The 25,625-nt window shown below is 44.5% G+C and overlaps 1 protein-coding gene across 11 annotated transcripts in view; it reads right to left on the reverse strand.

The window, feature by feature from the left end:
* Nucleotides 1-25,625, reverse strand: part of LOC135540135 (membrane-associated guanylate kinase, WW and PDZ domain-containing protein 1-like) — a 175,182-nt gene that overhangs the window by 44,036 nt on the left and 105,521 nt on the right. For 8 of the 11 annotated variants that reach the window (XM_064966542.1, XM_064966543.1, XM_064966545.1 and 5 more), the window contains 9 exons: nt 11,375-11,494; nt 10,520-10,726; nt 8,813-9,023; nt 8,451-8,533; nt 7,041-7,076; nt 2,769-2,826; nt 1,778-1,881; nt 802-921; nt 70-255 (listed from right to left, as the gene is read on the reverse strand). In XM_064966542.1, the coding sequence (XP_064822614.1) occupies nt 70-255; nt 802-921; nt 1,778-1,881; nt 2,769-2,826; nt 7,041-7,076; nt 8,451-8,533; nt 8,813-9,023; nt 10,520-10,726; nt 11,375-11,494 (1,125 nt within the window). The remainder of the gene's footprint in view (nt 1-69; nt 256-801; nt 922-1,777; nt 1,882-2,768; nt 2,827-7,040; nt 7,077-8,450; nt 8,534-8,812; nt 9,024-10,519; nt 10,727-11,374; nt 11,495-25,625) is intronic. The other 3 variants (XM_064966544.1, XM_064966552.1, XM_064966546.1) reach the window with 2 other exon arrangements.

Below are 25,625 nucleotides of genomic sequence, written 5' to 3' on the forward strand. Positions count from 1 at the left end.
CTCTGAGGCTCTTAAGGAGTTGGTGAACACCTCTTAATAGTGACAGGGACAGAAAGAGCGGCGGCCCACCTGTCTCCATCTTGCCGTCGAGGGCAGCAGGCCCGTCCAGAACCAGACTCTTGATCTGAAGAAACTCATCAGGCTCGTCGCCCCCGACAACGGTGAAGCCGAACCCCCGGTGGCTCTTCCTCAGTTTGGTGTTGATGAAGGTTCCCTTTAGCTCTGCTGGGTTCCGCGTGAAGAAGGGCTTCCCTCCTGTAAAAAACACACATACACACAAGCCTTACCCACCTTTCATAAGAACCCGTTGATCTCATGTGCAGTGCTAACCAAAGAAGGAGGGGATATCCTACACAGTCTTGGCTCTGGATCAGTGAGGGCTCTGTGAGAGATGTGTTGATGTGACAAGCTCCATGAATCATAAAGAGACTGATTATGATTGATAGATTAATTAGGCTAAGAGGGATTCAAAGAGCTAGGGGGTACCAGCCTGTCTGTGCCTGAGAATGGGGGTAATCCTATGGTAAATCCCCCAGACTGTGCCCCAGCCTCAGCCTGTGAGGCTGCTATCCCCTATGGAGAGCTACACTTTTGGGTAGAGAGGGAGAGGGGAGAGAGAGATGGAGAGGGGGAGAGAGAGGGAGAGAGGGAGGGGCAGAGAGCGGATGGGGCAGAGAGAGTGTGAGAGGCAGAGAGAGAGGAGATAGGGGTTGAGGGAGTAAATTGATGAAGGAACAGGAAACACATCCACTGTGTTGCAGATGGACATAAAACTAGGATATTAACCTGGCCAGGACTTACGTTTGGGCCCGATGAGGGGTGGCAGTGGGGGTCCAGCCTGGGGATCCCTGTAGGTCTCCTGGTGGTTGGCGGTATAGCTGGCCAGCGGGGCACCAGCCAGGGTGGCGTCCTCTATCCATTCTGGAACAACAAAGGGCATACTTCCTGTCTCTGGTGCCTGTACAGTTACACCGATTCCTTATGGTTCCCCACAATGGGTGGCTAGGAAACTACTGTACTGCATTGAGCCACAATGGCTGCCAATGAAAGTAATACCATGTAATCCAATCTCTGACAGATCTAAATGGCAGCCTCACTGTGTAATGTATCAGAGGCTTAAGTCTTCATTAATATTCTCAGTATTAAGATTCAATCAATGAAAGAGTAAAAGTCTTCACAGATATTGAGCGTACAGAGATATTGACCTTAAAGGAGGAAAAGTCAGCAAGTAATCAAGTCAGAAGCATATTTAGCTGAGCCTGCAGAAGGGGGATCAATAGCCTGGTCCCTAGTGGTGTGACCTGCATGTCTAGGGAAAATCTGAGTGACATCGTACATCTAATATAGAAAGAGGTAAACCCAGGGCACACTCAGACTTAAACCATTTGTCCTGAAAAACCTTTCACTGAGAGAGCAAGACCCAGAAAGAATTCAAATATAGGGATACATTTACATTGCGGTAAAACACTCTTCAATGTATAATTGTCAAACCCAAACTCACCTAGAACTGCACACTTCCAAAATTATTCACTTAAGCACAAATCCTTCGGAGAGAGAATCAGTGACACTTAAAATATTGCCAAATTAAACCAAAAAGACCTCTCTTCAAGGCCATTAAAATAAATCATAGGTATGCCTTTATGGTTTCTCAATAGCAAATCATAAATCGCCAGAAGCAGAGTAGAGCAGAGCAGAGCAGCAGGACAAAGAGACAGATAGGCACGATCACAGACATGAAGAAAGAAAGGAATGACGCCCGGCGGGGCTGGAAACGAACCTCGGATGTAGCGCTCACCTTCTGGTGGCTGCTGTTGCTCGAGCTGCTTCAGCCGCTTAGCCTCCAGTATAGGGTTCTCATACTGGGTCTTCCTGTTGATGTGACTGAGAGAGGGAGGAAGAGAGGGAGAGAAAAGGGGAGAATGAGACAGGAAGGGAGAGGGATAGAGAAAGATAATTGAGTCAGTGAAAAGTAGAGCGTAAGTAAGAAAAAGGGGGATAATAAAAGGAAAGAAATGAGATCAAAAAGAGAAAGAAAAAATAACAGAAGAAAGCCAAGGGGATCAGGGAAGGGATGGAGAATAAGGGATAAAGAAAGAGAAAGATTGAGTTACAGACAGGCCGGGATGAAAGAGTGAACACAACATACAGATAGACAAAGTCTCTGGTGGCCTATGCTCCAGGAGCCAAGTGCTCAAGTCACGGAAGTCAAGTCTGGTACAGACAATGCTCTGGTGGATCAGAGGAGACAGAGACAACGAGGCCTGAATATCAACAGCATCACACAATCACTGAGGAGCACTGCTTCAGGAGGTTAACACCACCACCACAACCACGTCATACCACAACCCGACAAGGAATTAAAGGAGCAGTACACCGTAAGGAAATTACACTTCAAACAGTATGGAAACATTATGCAATTATGCATTAAACAGGAAACAATAGGAATAATGTATATGGCAAAATCTCAGAAAACAAAACTGGGCATCTGCCTCGAAGGTATTGCTTTGAACAACAGCAAAACATATGCATGCATTGCTATTAATGCACAGCCCCAAGGGTCTCTCACTAGATGAGAAACCCTGTGTCTAAATCATCATGATGGCAACAAAATGGCCTATAATCCCCAAAACAGCCTGCATTTGATTGTTTTGCAATGTTCCAGGGCACTGCTCAGTGTTACATGCATTGTAAATGTACAGTACAGTGAGGTCATTTTAAATGCGACAGATGTGTGTGTGTGTGTGTGTGTGTGTGTGTGTGTGACTTACTCCACATAGTAAACACCATAGACTGGGTCATCTATTTTCTCCCAGCCTGTTGGCAGCTCTGGAAGAGAGGTAGAGAGAGGAGGAAACGGCACGTTATTAGAGATGGTGCTCATTGTTAAGACAGAAGGTCACTGAATACCTTTTCCTACTACACACAGCCTGTCAGTCACTGGGGAGTGAGCAGGACTCCAGAGGCTGTCTGGACCTGGCTCTTGGCTCCTGGCAGGACACGGCTGACATTTAACACATCAGATAGACACTACGGGGGGATTTGACCGATCATGATCAACACCAGACGCTCAGATGGCAAAGAGGAGCTGGCAGTATGTGTGTGTGGTGGTCTAAATGTCAATTTTGGTTTAAAAATGTGTTGTTTAAATACGTCACGTGAAGATATCTTTTCTTATTGTTCATGGCAGTAATGGAATCTGATGTACAACGTTGACAGACATCGCTGATGTAGGCGGTGTGTATATAATTGTATTCAATGTTGTCCTTGTTTTATCACTGTCCGTCGCATGGCATTGTAGAACTTCACGAACTCGATCGTATTTATTCACCGCGGTCAAATTCATTAATGATGAGTTGTGTGAGAGGATGTTTTTAATTTTGTGTGTAACCAGGGACATGTATATCTTCCATGACATTGATGCTGAGAATGAACGCCATAAAATGAGACCAATTAAATCAAGACTTTTTAGATAGAGACATGCATTAGTCATCTGTGAAGGATGCTACATTGATACAGTCTAAGTATGTCTCAGTACGACAGAGCAACTCATTATCTCTCCATACAGAGTAGTGTGATTAAAACAGCAGAGATGGAGTTAGCCAGCTACTGTACCAATGGCTATAGGGAAACGCCAGAGTGCTGTAATTGGTTACAAACAGATGTGTATAACTGAGTCCTCCGCTGTACAGTATCAGACCTGCATCTCATTAGCCTCAGCCTATTACCTCAGCCTATTACCTCAGCCTATTACCTCAGCCTATTACCTCAGCCTATTACCTCAGCCTATTACCTCAGCCTATTACCTCAGCCTATTACCTCAGCCTATTACCTCAGCCTATTACCTCAGCCTATTACCTCAGCCTATTACCTCAGCCTATTACCTCAGCCTATTACCTCAGCCTATTACCTCAGCCTATTACCTCAGCCTATTACCTCAGCCTATTACCTCAGCCTATTACCTCAGCCTATTACCTCAGCCTATTACCTCAGCCTATTACCTCAGCCTATTACCTCAGCCTATTACCTCAGCCTATTACCTCAGCCTATTACCTCAGCCTATTACCTCAGCCTATTACCTCAGCCTATTACCTCAGCCTATTACCTCAGCCTATTACCTCAGCCTATTACCTCAGCCTATTACCTCAGCCTATTACCTCAGCCTATATTCTGACGAGTGGGGGGGGGGGGTTGTGTTATGGTTGGAACATCCACAATACAGGGACTACGCTTTAATATTGTCCGATGTTCTAAAGGGGAGCATTATACTTTGAGCCAGCAGCACATCACTCACTGTAAATTAGAATCACTCTGTATTTCACACCAGAGTGTCTGTATTTTTTTTTTTATGTACTTTATTTATAGATTTTCAGATTTGAAAACAAAAAGAAAAACAGTACAACAAACCCAACCCCTCATTCACCCACCCACCCATACAGCCATCCCACCCATCCCTCCCATCCACCCACCCACCCACACAGCCATCCCACCCATCCCTCCCATCCACCCACCCACCCACACAGCCATCCCACCCATCCCTCCCATCCACCCACCCACCCATACAGCCATCCCACCCACCCCTCCCATCCACCCACCCATCCATACACCCATCCCTCCCATCCCATCCACCCATCCACCCACCCATACACCCATCCACCCACCCACCCACCCATCCCTCCCATCCCATCCACCCACCCACCCATCCCATCCACACAGCCATCCCACCCATCCCTCCCATCCACCCACCCACCCATACAGCCATCCCACCCATCCCATCCACCCACCAGTGGCAGTATTTCTAAAGGAGATCCTGCCTGTGTGTTATTATTGCTGGGTGCCAGAGCCATCACGTCACTGCTGGGCTTGCTGATACTGGGTGGGTGTAGTGGGATGAATCTGACACTTCAAAAAGAGCTCCCCTCTCCACGCACACTCCAGCTCAAGGGTGACTAAGGTGACAAATTGTCGATTAAACTTTTTGCATTCTGTCTTCCTGACTATTTGATTGCTCCTGAGCGAGGAGCTGCACTACAGGGGCCATACGTCTGCAGTCCTATACACAACTGGAGTAATTGCCTTTCATAATCAATACGTATTGACTGTGTTCATCCAATCTGAGCAATGGTATTAACAATGGCTGCTCCTAACTTGGCTGCTGTTCACCACATGGAGGAGGCTAAACACTGGTCTAGGATCAGTTCACCCTCACTTATCTCAGACCTAACCTTAAACCAGGGGTGTTTTCATGTCTCCCTAGCAATTAATTGATATCACTGATTTACCTGGTATTGCACACTCCTGGTTTCTCAGGTCTAATTCCATCTCTGATTAATAGAAAATAACAAACATCCTCAAATACTGATGACATTGGAGGATTGTGACTATTCACCCAAGTATTCCCCACTGAAATAGAATAGTGGGTAGTAGTTTTCTGAGCCCATCTCAGAGCCATGGCTGTTTAACAACCTCTAGTCACTACCCATCCCGCATGCGGATGCGTAATCATCGACTGACACGAATTAGCATAATGCAACGGACATAAATATTCCTAGAAAATATTCCTATTCATGAAAATCACAAATGAAATATATTGAGACACAGCTTAGCCTTTTGTTAATCACCCTGTCATCTCAGATTTTCAAAATATGCTTTATAGCCAAAGCTAGACACGCATTTGTGTAAGTTTATCGATAGCCTAGCATAGCATTTTGTCCAGCTTGCAGCAGGTAACTTGGTCACGGAAATCAGAAAAGCAATCAAATTAAATCGTTTACCTTTGATGAGCTTCAGATATTTTCAATTACGAGACTCCCAGTTAGATAGCAAATGTTCCTTTTTTCCAAAAATATTGTTTTTGTAGGCAAAATAGGTCCGTTTGTTCTTCACATTTGGCTGAGAAATCGCCAGGAAATTGCAGTCACGAAAACGCCGAAAAATATTCCAAATTAGCTCCATAATATCGACAGAAACATGGCAAACGTTGTTTATAATCAATACTCAAGGTGTTTTTCAAATATCTATTCGATAATATATCCGCCGGGACAATTCGTTTTTCAGTAGGACTGATTGGAATAATGGCTACCTCTGTATTTTACACGAGAGTCACTCTGGGAGCCATCAGGTGACCACTTACACAATGTATCCACTTATGGGTATTCTTCAACATAAATGCGTAAAACTACGTCACAATGCTGTAGACACCTTCGGGAATATGGAGAAAGAGTAATCTGGTTGATAGCCCATTCACTGCTCAATAGGGACGCATTGGAAAGCAGCGCTTCCAAAACATGAGGCACTTCCGGATTGGATTTTTCTCAGGCTTTCGCCTGCAACATCAGTTCTGTTATACTCACAGACAATATTTTTACAGTTTTGGAAACTTTAGAGTGTTTTCTATCCTAAGCTGTCAATTATATGCATATTCTAGCATCTTGTCCTGACAAAATATCCCGTTTACTACGGGAACGTTATTTTTCCAAAAATGAAAATACTGCCCCCTAGTCACAAAATTAAAGCCCCCATCTGGCTCCAGAGACTGATGCACCAGCAGACAGTGGTGGATAAAGTGCTCTTTGCCAGCCCAGTTTGCTAGCCCAGTTTAATAGCCCAGTTTGCTAGCCCAGTTATAATATGAGCCCCAGTGGATGGAATGATGGGGCTTGAGAGTGAGAGGTCCATTTGACGAGAGGCCCATTAGGAAATGATCATCAGGTCAACGTGCCTCTCGTCAATGGTTCTCTCTTTAATAGGGCACGCTGGCTTGCGGGCGTGTGGGTTAACCCTGCAAGAACTGCCCACTCAGCAGACACAAGTCAGCAAGCTCGCACACACACACATGCAAGCACACACAGACAATATATTACAATATATTATTAACCATTTGATTATCATGTTTCCACCCACTATGCAGAAAGGGAGAGATGTTATAAGCTGTAAGAAGCCAGGGTGACATTGTCACTGAAGCAGTACAGAAAGCATGTTATACAGTAGCCAGGTTTCCCAGAAGACACAGCAGGGGGAGGGGAGAAAAGGAAGAGGCCTACCAAGCTCACTGTCCAGCTCTTCTGTGTGTACCCCTTCTTCTCCAGGAGAAAGCCATCAGGCCAGGAGAGAGAGGGCGGAAGACCAAGTGTCAGGGGTGAAGAGACGGGGGAAAAAGGAGAGAGAGCAGGGAAAAGAAAGAGAGAGAGCACCAGAGGGTTAGAGGGATTCCAAGCCTCAAGCAAGCTAAGAGAGCAGCAAAATTTGGCTCCATACATTGTAAAAACATAATGTGTCTGGAATGGTTTGCTCCCGAGTTGCGCAGAAGTCTGAAGAACTGCATCGCAGTGCTAGAGGTGTCACTACAGACACTGGTTAGATTCCAGGCTGTATCACAACCGGCTGCGATTGGGAGTCCCATCGGGTGGCGCGCAACTGGCCCAGAGTCGTCCGGGTTAGGGTTTGGCTGGTGTAGACCATCATTGTAAGTAATAATTTGTTCTTAACTGACTTGCCTAGTTAATTAAAATTATAAATAAAAATCAAATAAATAATAAGCTAAATCCAAGCTAAATCTATACTAAAATCACTTCATGCATCCAGGTGCATTAAAGTGAAATAAATGTGTCATACCAGAGAGGCAGACATACATTATAATACTGAACTGAACATTTTAGGTTGGGGCGGGTGAAAACAGCTGCCACTAAATATGAATCATAGTTCATGCACCATATGCTTGACAATATGAATAATCTCTCCATCTATCCTGTGTCCTCATGCAGCAGTTTGAGAGGACAGAACTAATAGGAGCCATCTCATCAACAGAAGTACCTCAGAACGCATGTAGAGGACACATGGTGGGGAAGAGGAGGGGAGAGAGAGACAGGAGGGAGAGATAGGAGGGGAGATAGAGATGGGGAGATAGAGATGGGGAGATAAGAGGTGGGGAGAGGAGAGAAGGGGAGGGGAGAGGAGGGGAGAGAAGAGAGAGGAAGGAGGAGGGGAGAGAGATGGGAGGGGAGAGAGAGGAAGGAGGAGGGGAGAGATGACAAGAGAGAGAGGAAGGAGAGGAGGGAGTGGAGGGGAGAGAGAGGAAGGAGAGAGGAAGGAGAGGAGGGAGTGGAGGGGAGAGAGAGGAGGGGAGAGAGAGGAGGGAGAGAGAGGCAGATGAAGTGCTAGTGTTTTGAGTGGGTGGGTGGGTGGGCTTGTATTTGCTCCTCTACAGTTCAAGGTACATATTTGATTGATGCTAGATGATGCAAATAACCCAGTCAGTCCTTCAGGCTGCCAGGGCATCTTGCTCAGACGTTACCGCAGGCAGGCAGCACACGAGAGACCAGAATATTACTCTGTCTCATCTCATCTCACACTAAGGTGGCTCAAGTGTGCCATCTGCAGGCCACTCATGGAATCACAGATGTAACAGACAAGCATCTGATTTCACACACACAAAGAGCCTGTGGTGGACGTACCATCATCTTCACATTCTTCCAGAGGTTTGGGAGGCTTGTCCAGGCAGCGTGGGTCGATCCAGGAAGTGGTTTTTGTGTTGTGGCTATAGATAGACACACATGTTAGAATCACAGACAGAAACATTGTTCTGACTGGGAAGGCATCAAACACTCACTGTCTGAAAAAACACCCTCACTTCCATGGCTAAATATGATACACACTGTGAAGTAATCAGACTCAGTGTTAAAGGCAAGTGTCAAAGGTAGAAAGTGGCACAATATTTTCTTGAGAAGATTGTAATTTAAATACTATTATGGATGTTGGGTATAGAGCCATGTTATAGAGTGTGTTATGGGGTGTATCGTGTGCATAGGATACATACTCTATAAAGTAGAGCTCTCCGTTCTCGGTGTAGGCCATCTCCCAGTTGTCAGTTAGAGGTCCCAGGGGGTCCTCTTCTGTGGGAGGTTGGCTGAGGTGTATGTGTGTCTGCTGAGAGTCCTCCGTGGTGGATGACAATGTGTTGTTCACACCGTAGGACGGGGCGTTCTCACGCGGGGCGTATTGGTGCTCGTCAGGTTCACTCGAGTCTCCTGTGGGGGGAGGGTGGCGGGAAGGGGAAAACATGTGTAAACAAAATGCACAATGCCCACATTCTGTGGCAATGACACTATAGTTTGGTGGCCTTTCGGTTACAAGTCCAACGCTCTAACCACTAGGCTAACTGCCGCCCCAGGTATCAGGCTGAGTTTTGACAGATACAAATCTGTCGTTCTGCCCCTGAACAAGGCAGTTAACCCATTGTTCCTAGACCGTCATTGAAAATAAGAATTTGTTCTTAACAGACTTGCCTAGTTAAATAAAGGAATAAAAAAAATACATAATAAACATTTAAAAAAATCCTGTCTAGTAGTTTAGAGGTAAAGGGAATCTCTCTCCCTTTCACAAACACACACACTTGGCGAACACTTGACTACTGTTGTTGCTGACTGAGCGAGGCCCCTGATCTGACCTCTTGGGGAGAGTGATGATTAGATTAGTGCTCCTGTTCTCTCTGAGGACATCAAATCCTATTCACACCCCTGGCATCTGGCTAGGCTACAAATACTGGTAACAAATGAACTACTCTTGGTCCCACATCTGAAATCAATCCCACATCACCACAAATATTCTCAGACCTGAGTCATGCTGCATTGCTGAAGAGTAGGGGTCAGTTAATATGACCCAATCACAAATAAAATACCAATACCTAAATATACCAGGAAAGTGGAGGAGAATAGATTTTTTTGAAAGCACTGATATTCCAATACAAAAGAGAAAAACTAACAACGTAGTACTCTAATATGAAAATATGGAACATTACCAAACACAACAGTCACCAAACACCAATCAAAAAAACCAGCAATCACAACATGTAAAAACCAGCAATCACAATATGTAAAAAACAGCAATCACAACATGTAAAAAACCAGCAATCACAACATTTAAAAACCAGCCATCGCATATACGTGACTCATACATGTAGACCGACCTGTGTTCACGAGCCTAGTATTTCTAGAAAAATATTTTTTATCTATTGCAAATACAAAAGAAAACAGTGAGATGTTAGATGAAAACTGATATCAAGAACACACACACACAGAACAAAAAATAAAAACACTTCTACAACACAGTTCTACAAGTAAGAAAATGATCATGCTCCTGTTCACAAGTACATTGAGTGGATACATATTAATTCTCTCAAACAGCACATGTCAAATCATGTTGTATTAGTGACCATTAACAACTTAATTCAGACAGAAACAGACAGAAAGCCACCATACTGGCATCAAACATGAAAGGTACACATTCTGCTATCGCAGCCAGGTGGCACTATTTTTTCTGCTCTCAGATATACAGTGGCGGATGTAGACTGAACAACCAACTAACCACTCACCAAACAAAGGACCACTTGTATCCTGCACTCTTTCCCATAGCCCAGCAGTCTCTCCCTCCCTCCCCCTCTCCCCTACCCCCGGTCTTCCTCCCATTCTCCTTTTCCCTCACCCACTCTCTAACAGTCTTTCACTCTCCCTCCTGTCTCTCTTACCTGTTAAACTACTGTTCATCTCCGGGAGTTCCTCGTCCTCCTCCAGGTCTACAGGCACTATTCCAGCATTTTGCATCTCATTGTAGGACTTGGTGCGTCGGGGAGTGGAGTGCTGGGAGCCCGGGAGGCTGTCTTGCAAAGCATCACTGGTAATCACTTTCCCACTAGGGGGCTGCCTTGGCGGCTTGGGTGTTCCATAATAGTTACCTAGGCAACAGGAGGACATTAGCATGTTTAGAAAAAAAGGAGGGAAGGAATAAAGAGGAAGGCGGGAGAAGAGGGGGGTATAATCACAGAGTCTTTGTATGCAGATGAGGGGACTAAGAAGGCATGACCACAGAGTTTGGGATTTGTAGTCTCGTGCATTCTATTGGAGGAAGTGAGGAGGCTGTTTGTTTCCTCTGGGTGAGTGGAGCATTGTCTAGGCCCACTGACCAAGCTACAGTGACAGAACAGCCACTTCATTAAATGTGCATGTGAATGAATGGTATTTATGCATGACATGTGTAATGCTCCACAGGTGTTGATTGCGATTCTTCACTATTAAAATATACACAATACTGAAAGTTGCTTGCGAACAATGGCAGACACCTTCCCCTTCTCTCACGTCTTCGACCCCTTTCACACCGAACATAATGCCAGGGTAATGATGACTTTATCCTGTGGGAATGGGATTATACACACAGGGTGTGAATCCCTTGTAGTCTTGACTACTAAATGCAGAAGCCTGTTAAATTAAAAAACTCCTAGTACACTCACCTCCAGAGATATACAGCACAATACACCCACATACAGTAAATACCAAAGTAAACAACTTGTCCAGGATTCAACTGATGACCTGCTGCAAATAGTTACCTTCATATGCTCCTATTTCCAGAAGGGTCCCACTCTGCTCCAAAGCCAGAAAGTCCTCCACAGGCAGGAAGTTGTAATCTATTCCAGGGACCTCTCCGTCACGTGGGGGGCGGGTTGTACCTGAGGAGCCAATAAGAGAGTGGAACGGGTCAGTCAACCAAGAAGATAAGACAATGTTAGGTGATGGTATGGCCAATATTAATGTAGCCTTCCACACAGGAAATGTGGCTAAAATTGGAGTGAGATTAACTCAGATATATGCTCCAATATAAAGCATGTTTAAAAAGTCAGTAGCTAGGTTTTCATCCAATTGACAATAGATTTTCATACGAATATTCTAAAATCCGAAATAAAAATGATGTGTCAATTTTTCCATCAGAGAAATGTTTCCATCATATCTCTGAATCCTGGCTTAGGAAGGCCACCAAAAACTGACATTTCCATCCCCAACTACAACATTTTCCACCAAGTTAAAACTGTTACAATCTACTGCAGAGAGTCTGCAGAGTTCTGTCATGCTATCCAGGTCTGTGCCCAAACAGTTCGAGCTTCAACCTTTCCAGAAAGAAGTCTCATTGTTGTCGCTTGTTATAGACCCACAGGACACCATATGTGAATTAATCGCTCCCCATTTATCTTCAGAGTTTGTACTGTTAGGCGACCCAAAATGGGATATGCAAAACACCCAGGCCGCCTGACAATCTTAGCTCGATGCCCTCAATCTTCAACAAATTATTATGGAACCGACCAGGTACAACCCCAAATCCATTAACACGGGCACCCTCATCCTGACCAACCAGCCCTCTAAATACTCCTTTGCAGTCTTCAACCAGGATCTCAGTGATCACTGCCTCATTGTCTGCGTCCATAATGGGTCCGCGGTCAAACGACCACTCCTCATCAATGTCCAACGCTCCCTATAACACATCAGCAAGAAGGCCTTTCTAATCGGCCTGGCCCGGGTATCCTGGAAGGATATTGACTTCATCCCGTCAGTAGAGGATGCCTGGTTATTCTTTAAAAGTGCTTTCCTCACCATCTTAAATAAGCATGCCCCATTCAAAAAATGTAGAACCTTGGTTAACTCCAAACCTGACTGCCCTTGATTAGCACAAAAACATCCTGTGGCGTACTGCATTAGCATTGAATAGCCCCCGCGACATGCAACTTTTCAGGGAAGTTAAGAACCAATATACACAGGCAAATAGGAAAGCAAAGACTAGCTCTTTCAAACGGAAATTTTCATCCTGTAGCACAAACTCAAATCATTTCGGGGACACTGTAAAATATATGGAGAATAAGAGCACCTCCTCCCAGCTGCCCACTGCACAGAGGCTAGGAAACACTGTCACCACCGAAAAATCTACAATAATCGAGAATTTCAATAAGCATTTCTCTACGGCTGGCCATGCTTTCTACCTGGCTACCCCTACCCCGGTCAACAGCTCTGCACCCCCCACAGCAACTTGCCCAAGCATCCCCCATTTCTCCTTCACCCAAATCCAGATAGCTGATGTTCTGAAAGAGCTAAAACATCTGGACCCCTACAAATCAGCTGGGCTAGACAATCTGGACCCTCTCCTTCTAAAATTATCCGCCACAATTGTTGCAACCCCTATTACTAGCCTGTGCAACCTCTCGTATCATCTGAGATCCCTAAAGATTGGTAAACAGCCGCAGTCATCCCCCTCTTCAAATGGGAGACACTCTAGACCGAACCTGTTACAGACCTATATCTATCCTGCCCTGCCTTTCCAAGGTCTTCAAACGCCAAGTTAATAAACAGATCACCGACCATTTTGAATCCCACCGTACCTTCTCCGCTGTGCAATCTGGTTTCCGAGCTGGTCATGGGTGCACCTCAGCCATGCTCAAGGTCCTAAAAGATATCATAACCTCCATTGATAAAAGACAATACTGTGCAGCCGTATTCTCGACCTGGCCAAGGCTTTCAACTCTGTCAATCGCCGTATTCTTATCGGCAGACTCAACAACCTTGGCTTCTCAAATGACTGCCTCGTCTGGTTCACCAACTACTTCTCAGACAGAGTTCAGTGTGTCTCTGGCAGACACAGGGTTCAATTCTCAGGCCGACTTCGTTCTCTGTATACATCAATGATGTCGCTCTTGCTGCTGGTGATTCTTTGATCCTCCTCTACGCAGACAACACCATTCTGTATACATCTGGCCCTTCTTTGGACACTATGTTAACAAACCTGCAAACGAGCATCAATGCCATACAACTCTCCTTCCGTGGCCTACAACTGCTCTTAAATGCAAGTAAAACTAAATGCATGCTCTTCAACCGATCGCTGCCTGCACCTGCCCGCCCGTCTAGCATCACTACTCTGGCTGGTTCTGAATTTGTGGACAATTACAAATACCTAGGTGTCTGGTTAAAAACTGTAAACTCTCCTTCCAGACTCACATTAAGCCTCTTCAATCCAAAATGTAATCTAGAATCAGGTTCGTATTTCACAACAAAGCATCCTTCACTCACGCTGCCAAACATACCCTCGTAAAACTGACTATCCTACCGATCCTTGACTTCGGCGATATCATTTACAAAATAACCTTCAACAGTCTACTCAGCAAACTGGATGCAGTCTATCACAGTGCCATCCGTTTTGTCACCAAAGCCTCATATACTACCCACCACTGCGACCTGTATGCTCTTGCTGGCTACTCAGCAAACTGGATGCAGTCTATCACAGTGCCATCCGTTTTGTCACCAAAGCCTCATATACTACCCACCACTGCGACCTGTATGCTCTTGCTGGCTGGCCCTCGCTTCATATTTGTCGCCAAACCCACTGGCTCCAGGTCATTTATAGATATTTTCTAGGTAAAGCCACACCTTATTTCAGCTCACTGGTCACCATAGCAGCACCCACCCATAGCACACACTCCAGCAGGTATATTTTGCTGGTCACCCCCCAATGCCAACTCCTCCTTTGGCCACCTTTCCTTCCAGTTCTCTGTTGCCAATAACTGGAAAGAATTGCAAAAATCACTGAAGCTGGAGACTCATGCCTCCCTCACTAACTTTAAGCATCAGCTGTCAGAGCAGCTTACAGATCATTGCACCAGTACATAACCCATCTGTAAATAGCCCACCCAACTACCTCATCCCCATGTTATCTTTTTTGTTTGCTCCTTTGCACCCCAGTATCTCTACTTGCACATTCATCTTCTGCACATCACTCCAGTGTTTAATTGCTAAATTGTAATTATTTCGCCACTATGGCCTATTTATTGACCTACCTCCCTAATCTTACTTAATTTCCACCACACTGAAGTACATCATAACTTATTTCATCTGTAGCCTAATAACCTGCATGATTTCCCGAGTCGTAGTGGAAGGACCACACAACATATCATCACGGGACTCCAAGTTTACGTTGATATGATGGTTATTATATCAATATTTGCGAAGAAAAGCGGTTCTACTGCCATTTCTCCTATAATTAATTTTACAGACACAAAAAGATCCCACCTAAAGTTTACTGACAAATGTGCTGTTTCCATCAGGCCTGTTGTGATTTTTTATTAGGCATGTACTTTACTCACATAAAAAGGTTGGATGGAAACCACAGGAGTTGAGGCACCTTAATTGGGGAGAACGGGTATGTGGTAATGACTGGAGCAGAGTCCGTGGAATGGTATCAAATACATCAAACATGGTTGCCAGGTGTTTGATACCATTCCATTTGCTCCTTTCCAGCCAATATTATGAGCCGTCCTCCCCTCAGCAGCCTCCACTGATGGAAACCTGGGTAGTGTCATGATTCACGCATGACACATAGTGACAAAATAATTAATTTAACAGTGACAATGACCACTTAAATTGGAGGACAAGTTAAAGATGAGTCTTGTTTATTTATGCATTCATTATGAGGTGCTGTGAGTCTGAGTAACACTACTGTGTGGTGAGTGGGGAAAGTGTGTGTGTGTGTCGATCAAATCAAATTTTATTGGTCGGGTACACCATTTTACATACATAATCCAAAAGTTTTCAGAAATAACAAGAAATTATGACATTTAACAGAGATTTATGCGAGGGGGACTGTTTGGCAATCAAAGCTGTGAACGGCTTTCCTGTGCGTGCTACTGTACATGTTATTGGATGCTGACGGGCCAGTTGGTGTAGTCAGTATTAAACAGCTCTATGGTGCGTTGGTGACAAGATTATATAACACTGCTATGTTAATTGACGACAGGATGGCAGAGCCAGTCAAACTCAACTCTCGCCCACTATCTCGCTCTTATATCGCTCCTTCTCTCCATCTCTCTCTGTTTCTGCCTTCTACTCTCCATTACTCTCCATAGCATCTCCCACCTGTAGCACACGCTCCAGCAGGTATATCTCTCTAGTCACCCCCAAAACCAATTCTTTCTTTGGCCGCCTCTCCTTCCAGTTCTCTGCTGCCAATGACTGGAACGAACTACAAAAAGCACTGAAACTGGAAACACTTATCTCCCTCACTAGCTTTAAGCACCAACTGTCAGAGCAGCTCACAGATTACTGCACCTGTACATAGCCCATCTATAATTTAGCCCAAACAACTACCTCTTTCCCTACTGTATTTAATTTATTTAGCTCCTTTGCACCCCATTATTTTTATTTCTACTTTGCACATTCTTCCATTGCAAATCTACCATTCCAGTGTTTTACTTGCTATATTGTATTTACTTTGCCACCATGGCCTTTTTTTGCCTTTACCTCCCTTATCTCACCTCATTTGCTCACATCGTATATAGACTTGTTTATACTGTATTATTGACTGTATGTTTGTTTTGCTCCATGTGTAACTCTGTGTCGTTGTATGTGTCGAACTGCTTTGCTTTATCTTGGCCAGGTCGCAATTGTAAATGAGAACTTGTTCTCAACTTGCCTACCTGGTTAAATAAAGGTGAAATAAACAAAATAAAATAAATGACCTAAACAATGTAGTTAAAATACTACTACGACTAAGATATTCTTCTCAAACCAATAATGATTGAGGTAATGCTTTGTCATGGTGGATTAATTAAAATACATATGCTTATGATATTTTCAAGATGTTTTATTTTTTTATACACATACCATCGGTCTACTCTACATGTTGCTTAGTACACTGTGGTGTCTTTACAAAGATGTCTGTCCACGAGGCAGCAGCTGCTTCCCCTTAAGCAATGGATTGGTAACCAAATCTCTCCTGTTTGTTCTCTTTCTCTTCAGTATGAGAGCAACAGCCTCCACTCCTCTATCGCCCCATCACTGAGCTGATGAGAATATGGCTGCTGGTCAAAAAAGCACGGGGAGCTGGGAGAAGGTGCTGGGAAATGCTCCTCACCGCAGCAGACATTTTAATGACAGCTGTCAAATCAGACCCGTGACGATAACTCACACACCCCACTGCCGTGGTCTCATCACACCACGGTCATATTCTCAATCACTTCTTCAATACCATCTCCCCTGTAGCCACCGCTACATAGGAGATGTGACTTAACAGCATTGAGTTCTGTGTTCTGTTTACAACACAGCTTGTGTACAACATCACTGCGATCATCGATTTAAAATCTCAGGCTGGTCATTGTTGTTCACAACTCCTCCACACTCAGTGCGGGGAAATATTGATGCGCAAGACAAACCCTCAAACAAAGCATGAACTTTATCAGAGAAACTTTGAAGCGTCTCCCATTGCCGACAATACATCTGTAGAGTGTTGATCTTGGTGGAGGCTTCCCCCAGGATGAGTGTTCTACTAAAAAAGCAGACTCAGTAGAGTGCTGTTGACTCATCCCACCAATCACACGGCTCCCCTCGGACACAAACAGGAAGTGTGGGTTGTTATCAGTATTTCCAGGTCAAAAAAGCCAGCCTCGGCCAGATTAGGACACTGTCATTCCTATTGTGTTAATGAATTCCCTGTCCCATACAAAAGCTCAATTGATGTCTGCTATGGGAGAGAGAGTCCTTCTCAAAGCTCCTCAGAGTATCACTTTAACGAGTAGCGCCACAGCACAGGCCTCATTCGTTCCAGCCTGACCTCACAAACCCAGAGGAACACAAGAGAGAGCACAGAAATAACCGTTACACAGTTAGCATAATCCACGCATCAAGACACAATAAAGCCTTTGAGATTAGATGCAAGCGTTAGCTAAACGTTAACTCATGGCTAGAAGTACTGTTGAGATATGTCGGTGCAATAAGATCATCAGTAAAACAGTAGAAGCTTGACTGATGATAAGGTTTTAAATACTGAGTAGCTGTCCACTCATAATGTACTATTTAGCATGGTAGCACAGTTATTTGTATGCTACAACATTAGAATGTTGTGTTAACCACTGCAGTGACATATATGTCCTCACAAACAACGTACACTGATGAACCTTTTGTGTATGGAGTAAGATAGTGAAAATCACACACCTAGGCCATCTATACATAAAAATGGAATTGCATTGAGTGTAGTGAGACATTCTGTTCTGTTGCTAAGGACAACCCTGGAATAACAGAATCACTCAGAAGCCAGCCTCAGTCTCCTCTGACATTGAGAGCTTTATTTCCTTATAATGTAGTTGGTACCATTTAAAGGCACAGACAAATGGAAGGCTACAGAGGCACGACATAGCAGGCCCATATAAGAAACCCTAAATCAAATCAAATCGTTATTGGTCATATACACATATTTAGCAGATGTTACTACGGGTGGAGCAAAATGCTTGTGTTCCTAGCTACAACAGTGCAGTAACATTTAACAATACACACAAATCTAAAATGTAAAATAATGGAATTAAGGAATATTAGGACGAGCAATGCCGAACTCCAGAGTATGTATGGCAGCTTCATTAATTAGTACCCGCAAAACACCCGTCTCAATGTCAACAGTGAAGAGGCGACTCCATGATGCTGGCCTTTCTAGGAGCGCGTCTCCTTCCTGATCAGTATGACGGCTGCATGGTCCCATGGTGTTCTTACATCAGCTGATATCTCAACGTGCTGTACACTTTCTTCAACACACTGTCTGTGTGGGTGGACCATTTCAGATTTGTCATTGAAGTGAAGCTTTTCACCTTCTCTGCGGCCCGTTGATGTGCTCCCTCTGCTGTCTCTTGAAATCCACCATCAGCTCCTTTGTTTTTTTTTGACATTGAGGTTATTTTCCTGGCACCACCCTACCAGGGCCCACACCTCTTCTCTCATCATTGTTGGTAATCAGGCCTACCACTGATGTGTTGTCTGCAAACTTGATGATTGAGTTGGAGACGTGCATGGCCACGCAGTCATGAATGAACAGGGAGTACAGAAGGGGGCTGAGCACGCACCCTTGTGGGGCCCCTGTGTTGAGGAGCAGTGTCGTAGAGGTGTTGTTGCCTACCTTCACCACCCGGGGGCGGCCCATCAAGAAGTCCAGGACTCAGTTGCACTGGGAGGGGTTCGGACGCAGGGCCCCGAGCTTAATGATGATCTTGGACGGTAGTATGGTGTTGAAGGCTGAGCTGTAGTCAATTAACAGCATTCTAATCGATTAATGTGAGAACACTGGGGAGAACCAAGCAGGCACACCACAACCACATACATACAGCAGTCCTTGTGTAATAATGTAAATATGGAGACCAGGAGGAAGAGGGGTGTCTGACCTGGTGATTGTTGTGTGAGGAGGAGCGAGAACCCTGATGAAGTGAACAGGAAAACAGGAGGAGACATGGTACAGTATGTTGTGTGACTCAGAGAGAGAAGGGCTTCAGGGAGAGTAGCAGGTCTAGTCTACTATGGTCTGCGTCACTCTCCTCACAGACACCATATACACTGCACTTGATTTCCTCACAGAACTGGAAAAGAGTCCGCTGTTTTTTTAGTCTATAAAACACAGACAGACAGAACCCATCAGTTTTTATCCATAACTGGGGGACATGACTAGGGATGCACCATATATATCAGCCTTCATATCTTGAGAGCGAGAAAGACAATTAGACATAACCAAATAACTTGACACATTGGGGGGGGGACAACAACCAAAAACAGAGAAAACTAGAATGCCATTTGGCCCTAAACTGAGAGTACACAGTGGCAGAATACCTGATCACTGTGACTTAGTCCAAACTTCAGAAAAGCTTGGACTACTAACAGACTCAGTGAGCATAGCCTTGCTATTGAGAGGCCAACGTAGGCAGACCTGGCTCTCAAGAGAAGAAGGCTATGTACTCACTGCCCACAAAATGAGGTGGAAACTGAGCTGCACTTCCTAACCTCCTGACAAATGTATGACCATAAAGACACATATTTCCCCCAGATTACACAGACCCACAAAGAATTTGAAAACAAATCAAATTTTGATCAACTCCCATATCTATTAGGAGAAATACCACAGTGTGCCATCACAGTAGCAATATTTGTGACTTGTTGCCACAAGAAAAGGGCAACCAGTGAAGAACAAACACCATTGTAAATACAACCCATATTTATTATGTATTTCTCCTTTTGTACTTTAACTATTTTCACATTCACACTATACATATCCATATGGCATTGGAAATGAACACTATTCCTTTGAAACGTTTGTGACTGTAATGTTTAATGTTAATTTTTAAATGAACTTGAAAAAAAATGTATTATCTATTTCACTTGCTTTGTAAAAATATATGTTTCCCATGCCAATATAACACTTTTGTGTCAGTTATATTTGACCGTGCATGGCCTCTCTGTAACTCCATGTGAACCGTTCCCCCCCCCTCCCTCCCTCCCTCCCTCCCTCCCTCCCTCCCGTGATCCTTCCATCCCAGCACATGCCCTGCTGCTCTCGGGTGACTGGGCCACCGGTTGACACAGGAGCACGACATGGTACACAGACCAGCCTGTAATGCTTCAAAGGTTAGCAGAGGAAACACTTATCACAATCAGCAGCCACACACACACACACACACACAAACCTGTAGCTTGCCTACTACTAAGGGGGAGGGGCTGTGGCCACCAAATGGCATTGTCCCGGTCCAAACAAGGAGTAACAATCTGCTAATGGGGCTTTATAAAGCAACCTCTCCCCAGCAATACACAGACACACACACCTGGATGTGTCCTCGGTCACTGTGAATGAGGTGTTCTCCTGCATCTCTCTTCTGTTCAGCATGAGTGTCCTGGTCTGACCTAATCAACCCCATAGCCAGTGACCTAAACCACATCCCCATGTGGCTGCAGCTGAAATTAGCAACATTACAACTAGTCCACAATCACCCCTGACCATGTCACAGCCATCATCATTGACCTGTTTTCACCCCCTATACATTGGTTATGTTTCCTCTACAATCACAAACAATACATCATCCCCTGGCCTGGCATGCAACCATGACTCCTGTTGTTGTGAGCTGGATGCTATAAGGGGGGGTGACATCAACGTGATAATTTAACCACAATCTATACATAGCCACCACCGTTCACCAGTTATAATTACCTTTAGAGTCACTGTAACCTAAGCTATCTACCTCAGAGACAATCAATAACCTACTGCCTACAGTCTTATCCCTGTCATCTCCAATGAAGTGCTAACCATCACACACAACCATGAGTCTATCCTTCTCGCCATCATTGACCATAGGTCCTTGTCTCAGATTGACACTTCTCCTCAGGGCCTCCTTCCCACCCAATAGATGAACGTGTGGGCAGGTGTGTGGTATAATACAGTGGAAGGGAAGGACTGAGCTGTTGATTCAGTTAGGACAGGCCTGACTGGTCTCACCTCCTGCCTTACAATCCCATTACCAATCCACCCTGGCCCGAGAGTGTGTTCACAGGAAGCCCTTTATTTCTGTGTCCCTCTGGCTGTGTCCCTCTGGCTGTGTCCCTCTGGCTGTGTCCCTCTGGCTGTGTCCCTCTGGCTGTGTCCCTCTGGCTGTGTCCCTCTGGCTGTGTCCCTCTGGCTGTGTCCCTCTGGCTGTGTCCCTCTGGCTGTGTCCCTCTGGCTGTGTCCCTCTGGCTGTGTCCCTCAGTGCTGCAGGAAACAACCCAGCAGCCTCCTGTAAACAGTCCTCTCTTCCTTTAAAGCACTACATCATGGATGCTTCCAGCCAACAAATCAGAAGGTGGGAATCTGTGCTGTATAGAGTGGAACAATCTCCTCCCATACTGTATATAAAATAAACAGTTTATCTTGTGCCTTGTCCAACTACATGGATCTTTTCAATGCCCTCAGTGATGGGGATTCGAGTCAACTAACCTCTGCCTTTTGGTCGTCACCGAACTGCTGCACTGGCAGACTAATCCAAGAGCCTAATGCATCTTTAATTGATGACAGACTATTTTAGGTAGCCTCTGCTCTCTCTTTGGCTGGCACAATTGACTCAGATATTTTCAACACTGACATTTGTGATGCTAGACCCTGACAGTAATATTTGATTTGAGTGCAAAATTGCAGGACAAAAAGACAGAAATGATTCTGACTCAATTACATAGCACTCTACATTCCCTTGGCCGATGAAGGACTGGCAAGGAGAAGATTACATTCAGATCACCCGCTTTTGGTTCAGGAGAGAGGACAGAAATATATAGAACCAGGGTAGAAAATAGCTCATCTCTGCACTGACAGAGATGGCACCACTGAGGCAAACACACACTGCTCTAAAATCAATCACGTTTTGAACATCACAGTTCCAAAATAGATCAGAAAGGCAAAAGGAGGTTGTGGAGGCACGCTGCTGCTCAAAATAGCTGTGTGTGAAAATCGGTTTATTTCCTCTCTACAGCTCCGTTCCCCAGAGCAGCAGAGCCCCCCCCCCCAGAGCCTGTGCTTGGATTTCAGCTACGACCTACATTCAGCCCTTCCCACAAGGGCAACACAGAGTTGGACTTCTTGGCCGACTTCTAAGCGACAGAACGGAGACAGTGAGCCACACTCCGCCATCACATTACTGACTGCATGTCTTCCTCCTTGATAATGAGATACAGAGCTGATTCAGAGTGTGGACATGATTTTGTTGCATGTATAGCTAACAACCTAGTGCCCAATGTTCAAGTCCTTAAACAGTCAACGTAAAAACGATGGTGTGTCATGCCCCCCAGAATTAGCTGCATACTGTTGCCTACATTTGAGCGGCCAAAATTGTTTTGTTTTGTCTGGGCTGAATCCTACCTAACAGACCATCTGTGGTGAGGCTACTGTAGCCCGCATTTCCATTTCCATGTAAAATGACCTATGTGCACCAACATGTGAATTTCATAGGTGCATGTCAAATTGGGTGTCAAATAAAATTAAGGCATATTTACATTTTTCAACCATTTTCCATCCAAAAAAGCAAAGGCTTTGATTTCAGAGGAAAAAGGGGTCTTAGAGAACATCTATCAGAAAAAGTCTTAAAATGTATAAAAAATACATCAACACACAATAATGTTGAAGTAAAGACCCCTGCCAACTAATATCACGTTTAGTTTTTAAATTTAAGAAACAATGCCTTTGAAATTACATTACCAAAACCCCACATATCTTTATAAGATATATTCTAATATCTCTCCCTCATGAGGAGGGAAGATAAAGTTCACAGGAGTAACAAGTAAAGGTAGTTCTAGGTATCAATTAGTTATAGTATTTTTACTGGTATACATTTATTTATTTTTTTATTAAAATTGGTAACGGAATTTCCAGAAAAGAAATTGCAAAACAAAATTTTTGCAATTGAATTGGCTACAATGGGAAATCATAGTAGTCACAAACCACAGTTGGGTTCACAAGTTTGGACAGTACAGCACAGCACATTAAAGAAAAGTAGAGTATTGTACAAGCGTTGCAGGTCCTAATCCAGGCACTTGTCCTCTCCTGCCTGGACTACTGCAACTCACTGTTGGCTGGACTTGCAACTTGTGCCATCAAACCCCTGCAATTATCCAGAATGCTGCTACAGCCCTCCTGGTTTTCAACCTTCCTAAGTTCTCTCATGTCACCCCGCTCCTCCACACACTCCACTGGCTTCCAGTACAAGACCATAGTGCTTACCTACAGAACAGCAAGATGGACTGCCCCTCCCTACCTTCAGGCTATGCTGAAACCCTTACATCACAACATGATCACTCCGTTCGGCCACCACAGGTCTGTTGGCCCTCCCACCCCTACAGGAAGCTAGGACAGCAGTGTCCCTACCTCTTCAAACAGTATCTTAAATAATCTTCCTCCTACCTCCACCACCTACCCCCAAAAAAGCAGCACACCCCCATCTCTGACTCTACTGATAGCTACGTTTAGGGAAAATGTACTTTCTATGCCTGTGATTGTCCCACCCAGCTATCTTAAGATGAAGATGAAGTCGCATTGGATAAGAGCGTCTGCTAAATGACAGTACTGTAAAGTAGAGTTCAGTGCAGTACACAGTAGAGCACACTAGAGTTGAGTACACAATAATGTACTGCATAGACCTATACTCTACTGTACTCTACTGTATTAAACTATACTGTACTGCAGTGTACTCTACTGAGCTCTACCGTGCTGTACTTTGATGTCCAAACTTGTGAAACTTAGACTGGTTGGTTCAGATTTGGTCTGATCCGGACCAACCAAATGTGGTCTTGTTTTGGGGGCGAAGCTCTTTAAAATAATAGCCAGTGTGTAGAATAATACCCATATATGCAAACGAGGATATTGCATATTTATACATTTAAGTACTTATTTAAGATACATCACCATGAAGATAATGACATACTGTACATATCCATGATTATGTATTTCTGTATAGTATAGATCAGGGACCCGTGATTAAATTCCGTTACAGTGGAATAGCCCACAGCTCGCTCTGTGTGCTGTGCTCCAGAGCCCAGGTCACAGCCATATTTGCTGACTTCCAGTGTTCACAGGACAAACTAGGAGGACGACCTCCCTCTCACCCCAGGGCTGTGCAGCCCTCTGGAGGAAGATCGCGGCGAGATCTCCCTGCTACTCCCTGACAGGAAGGAGACGTGACTATTTGACTGTAAAGCTCTTTCAAGACCCAAAGCGGAGGGGAGTTACATGCTAAAATAAAATGGGTGGAAAGCAGCAGTGTTTACACACTGAAGACACCAGGCTAGATGTAATTAATCACTAGAGTGGGAATGATATGGGAAGGACAGTGTGTGTGTGTGTGTGTGTGTGTGTGTGTGTGTGTGTGTGTGTGTGTGTGTGTGTGTGTGTGTGTGTGTGTGTGTGTGTGTGTGTGTGTGTGTGTGTGTGTGTGTGTGAGAGAGAGTATGCGGACATCAAACATAGGTGTTACCTGTCCGCTCCATGGTGTTTGTGGTACCTCCACTACTACCTGCAAAACAATATCCATTTACTCTACACAAATACATATGTTGTAAGGACATATCCAACTACTCTTCTGTCCTTCCCAGCAGACCTGCTTGTATTTGGGGTACTTGATTTATCTTAAGAGTTTTGCACTTTGCACTTTGTGTTTTGTACTGGGACAAACTAAAACCAAGCAAGTGAAATATTTGACATGAGAAATCAATTTATGACTGACTGACTTATTAAATTGAAATATGTTATTTGTTTTTGTCTCCCCCTCTGTGGATTATAGTTAAACTAGGTGTAATCTTGTTCCAGACATAACAGAGTAGCTAAAGAGATTCCTTACTTCCAGGTGACAACTCCCTACTTACTGCCAGATTGCTGTAACTGCATACAGTAAAGCTTTAGTACTCATAACAGTCAAAACCCAGGCACAGCAGCCAAGGCCTGAGCAGGTGTTTCACGTCCACCCAACATATACACATCTCATCATGTGTCATCCAGCTACTATGCTACAGGTATCAATAGACTATACTACCCTTGTCAAGTTCAAAACCCTTGTTTATCCAGCATGTGATAGTAACACTCCTGACCTGATACAGACAGGTTTTCTCCCTTTATTCAAACCTACTGCCCAAATATAGAACATTACTTATGTATGTATTCAACCAGATCAGTTCTCCTGTTGAAGGCCTATAGAAACAGTGGAGATATTGCTGCTAATCCACATTGCACATGTTGATGGAAGATGTTATTAGACGTCACCTGCCCCTCATCTCCCTCCCAATTTCTCATAATTTGACTAAATTTATTTCAATTATATTGTTGAAACAAAACAAAGAAGAGTCATTCATGCCCACTTTCCAATACTCATTGCAAGATGGCGCCGAAAACAATGGCGCAGAAGGGGCAGACGGAGCAACCTCCTGGTCAGGCACGGTAGACGTGCACATCACCCACCACACCCGAGTATACTACTCGCCAATGTCCAGTCTCTTGACAACAAGGTAGACGAAATTCGA

Source organism: Oncorhynchus masou, chromosome 5 (genome assembly GCF_036934945.1).
Source record: "Oncorhynchus masou masou isolate Uvic2021 chromosome 5, UVic_Omas_1.1, whole genome shotgun sequence".
Lineage (NCBI taxonomy): Eukaryota > Metazoa > Chordata > Actinopteri > Salmoniformes > Salmonidae > Oncorhynchus > Oncorhynchus masou.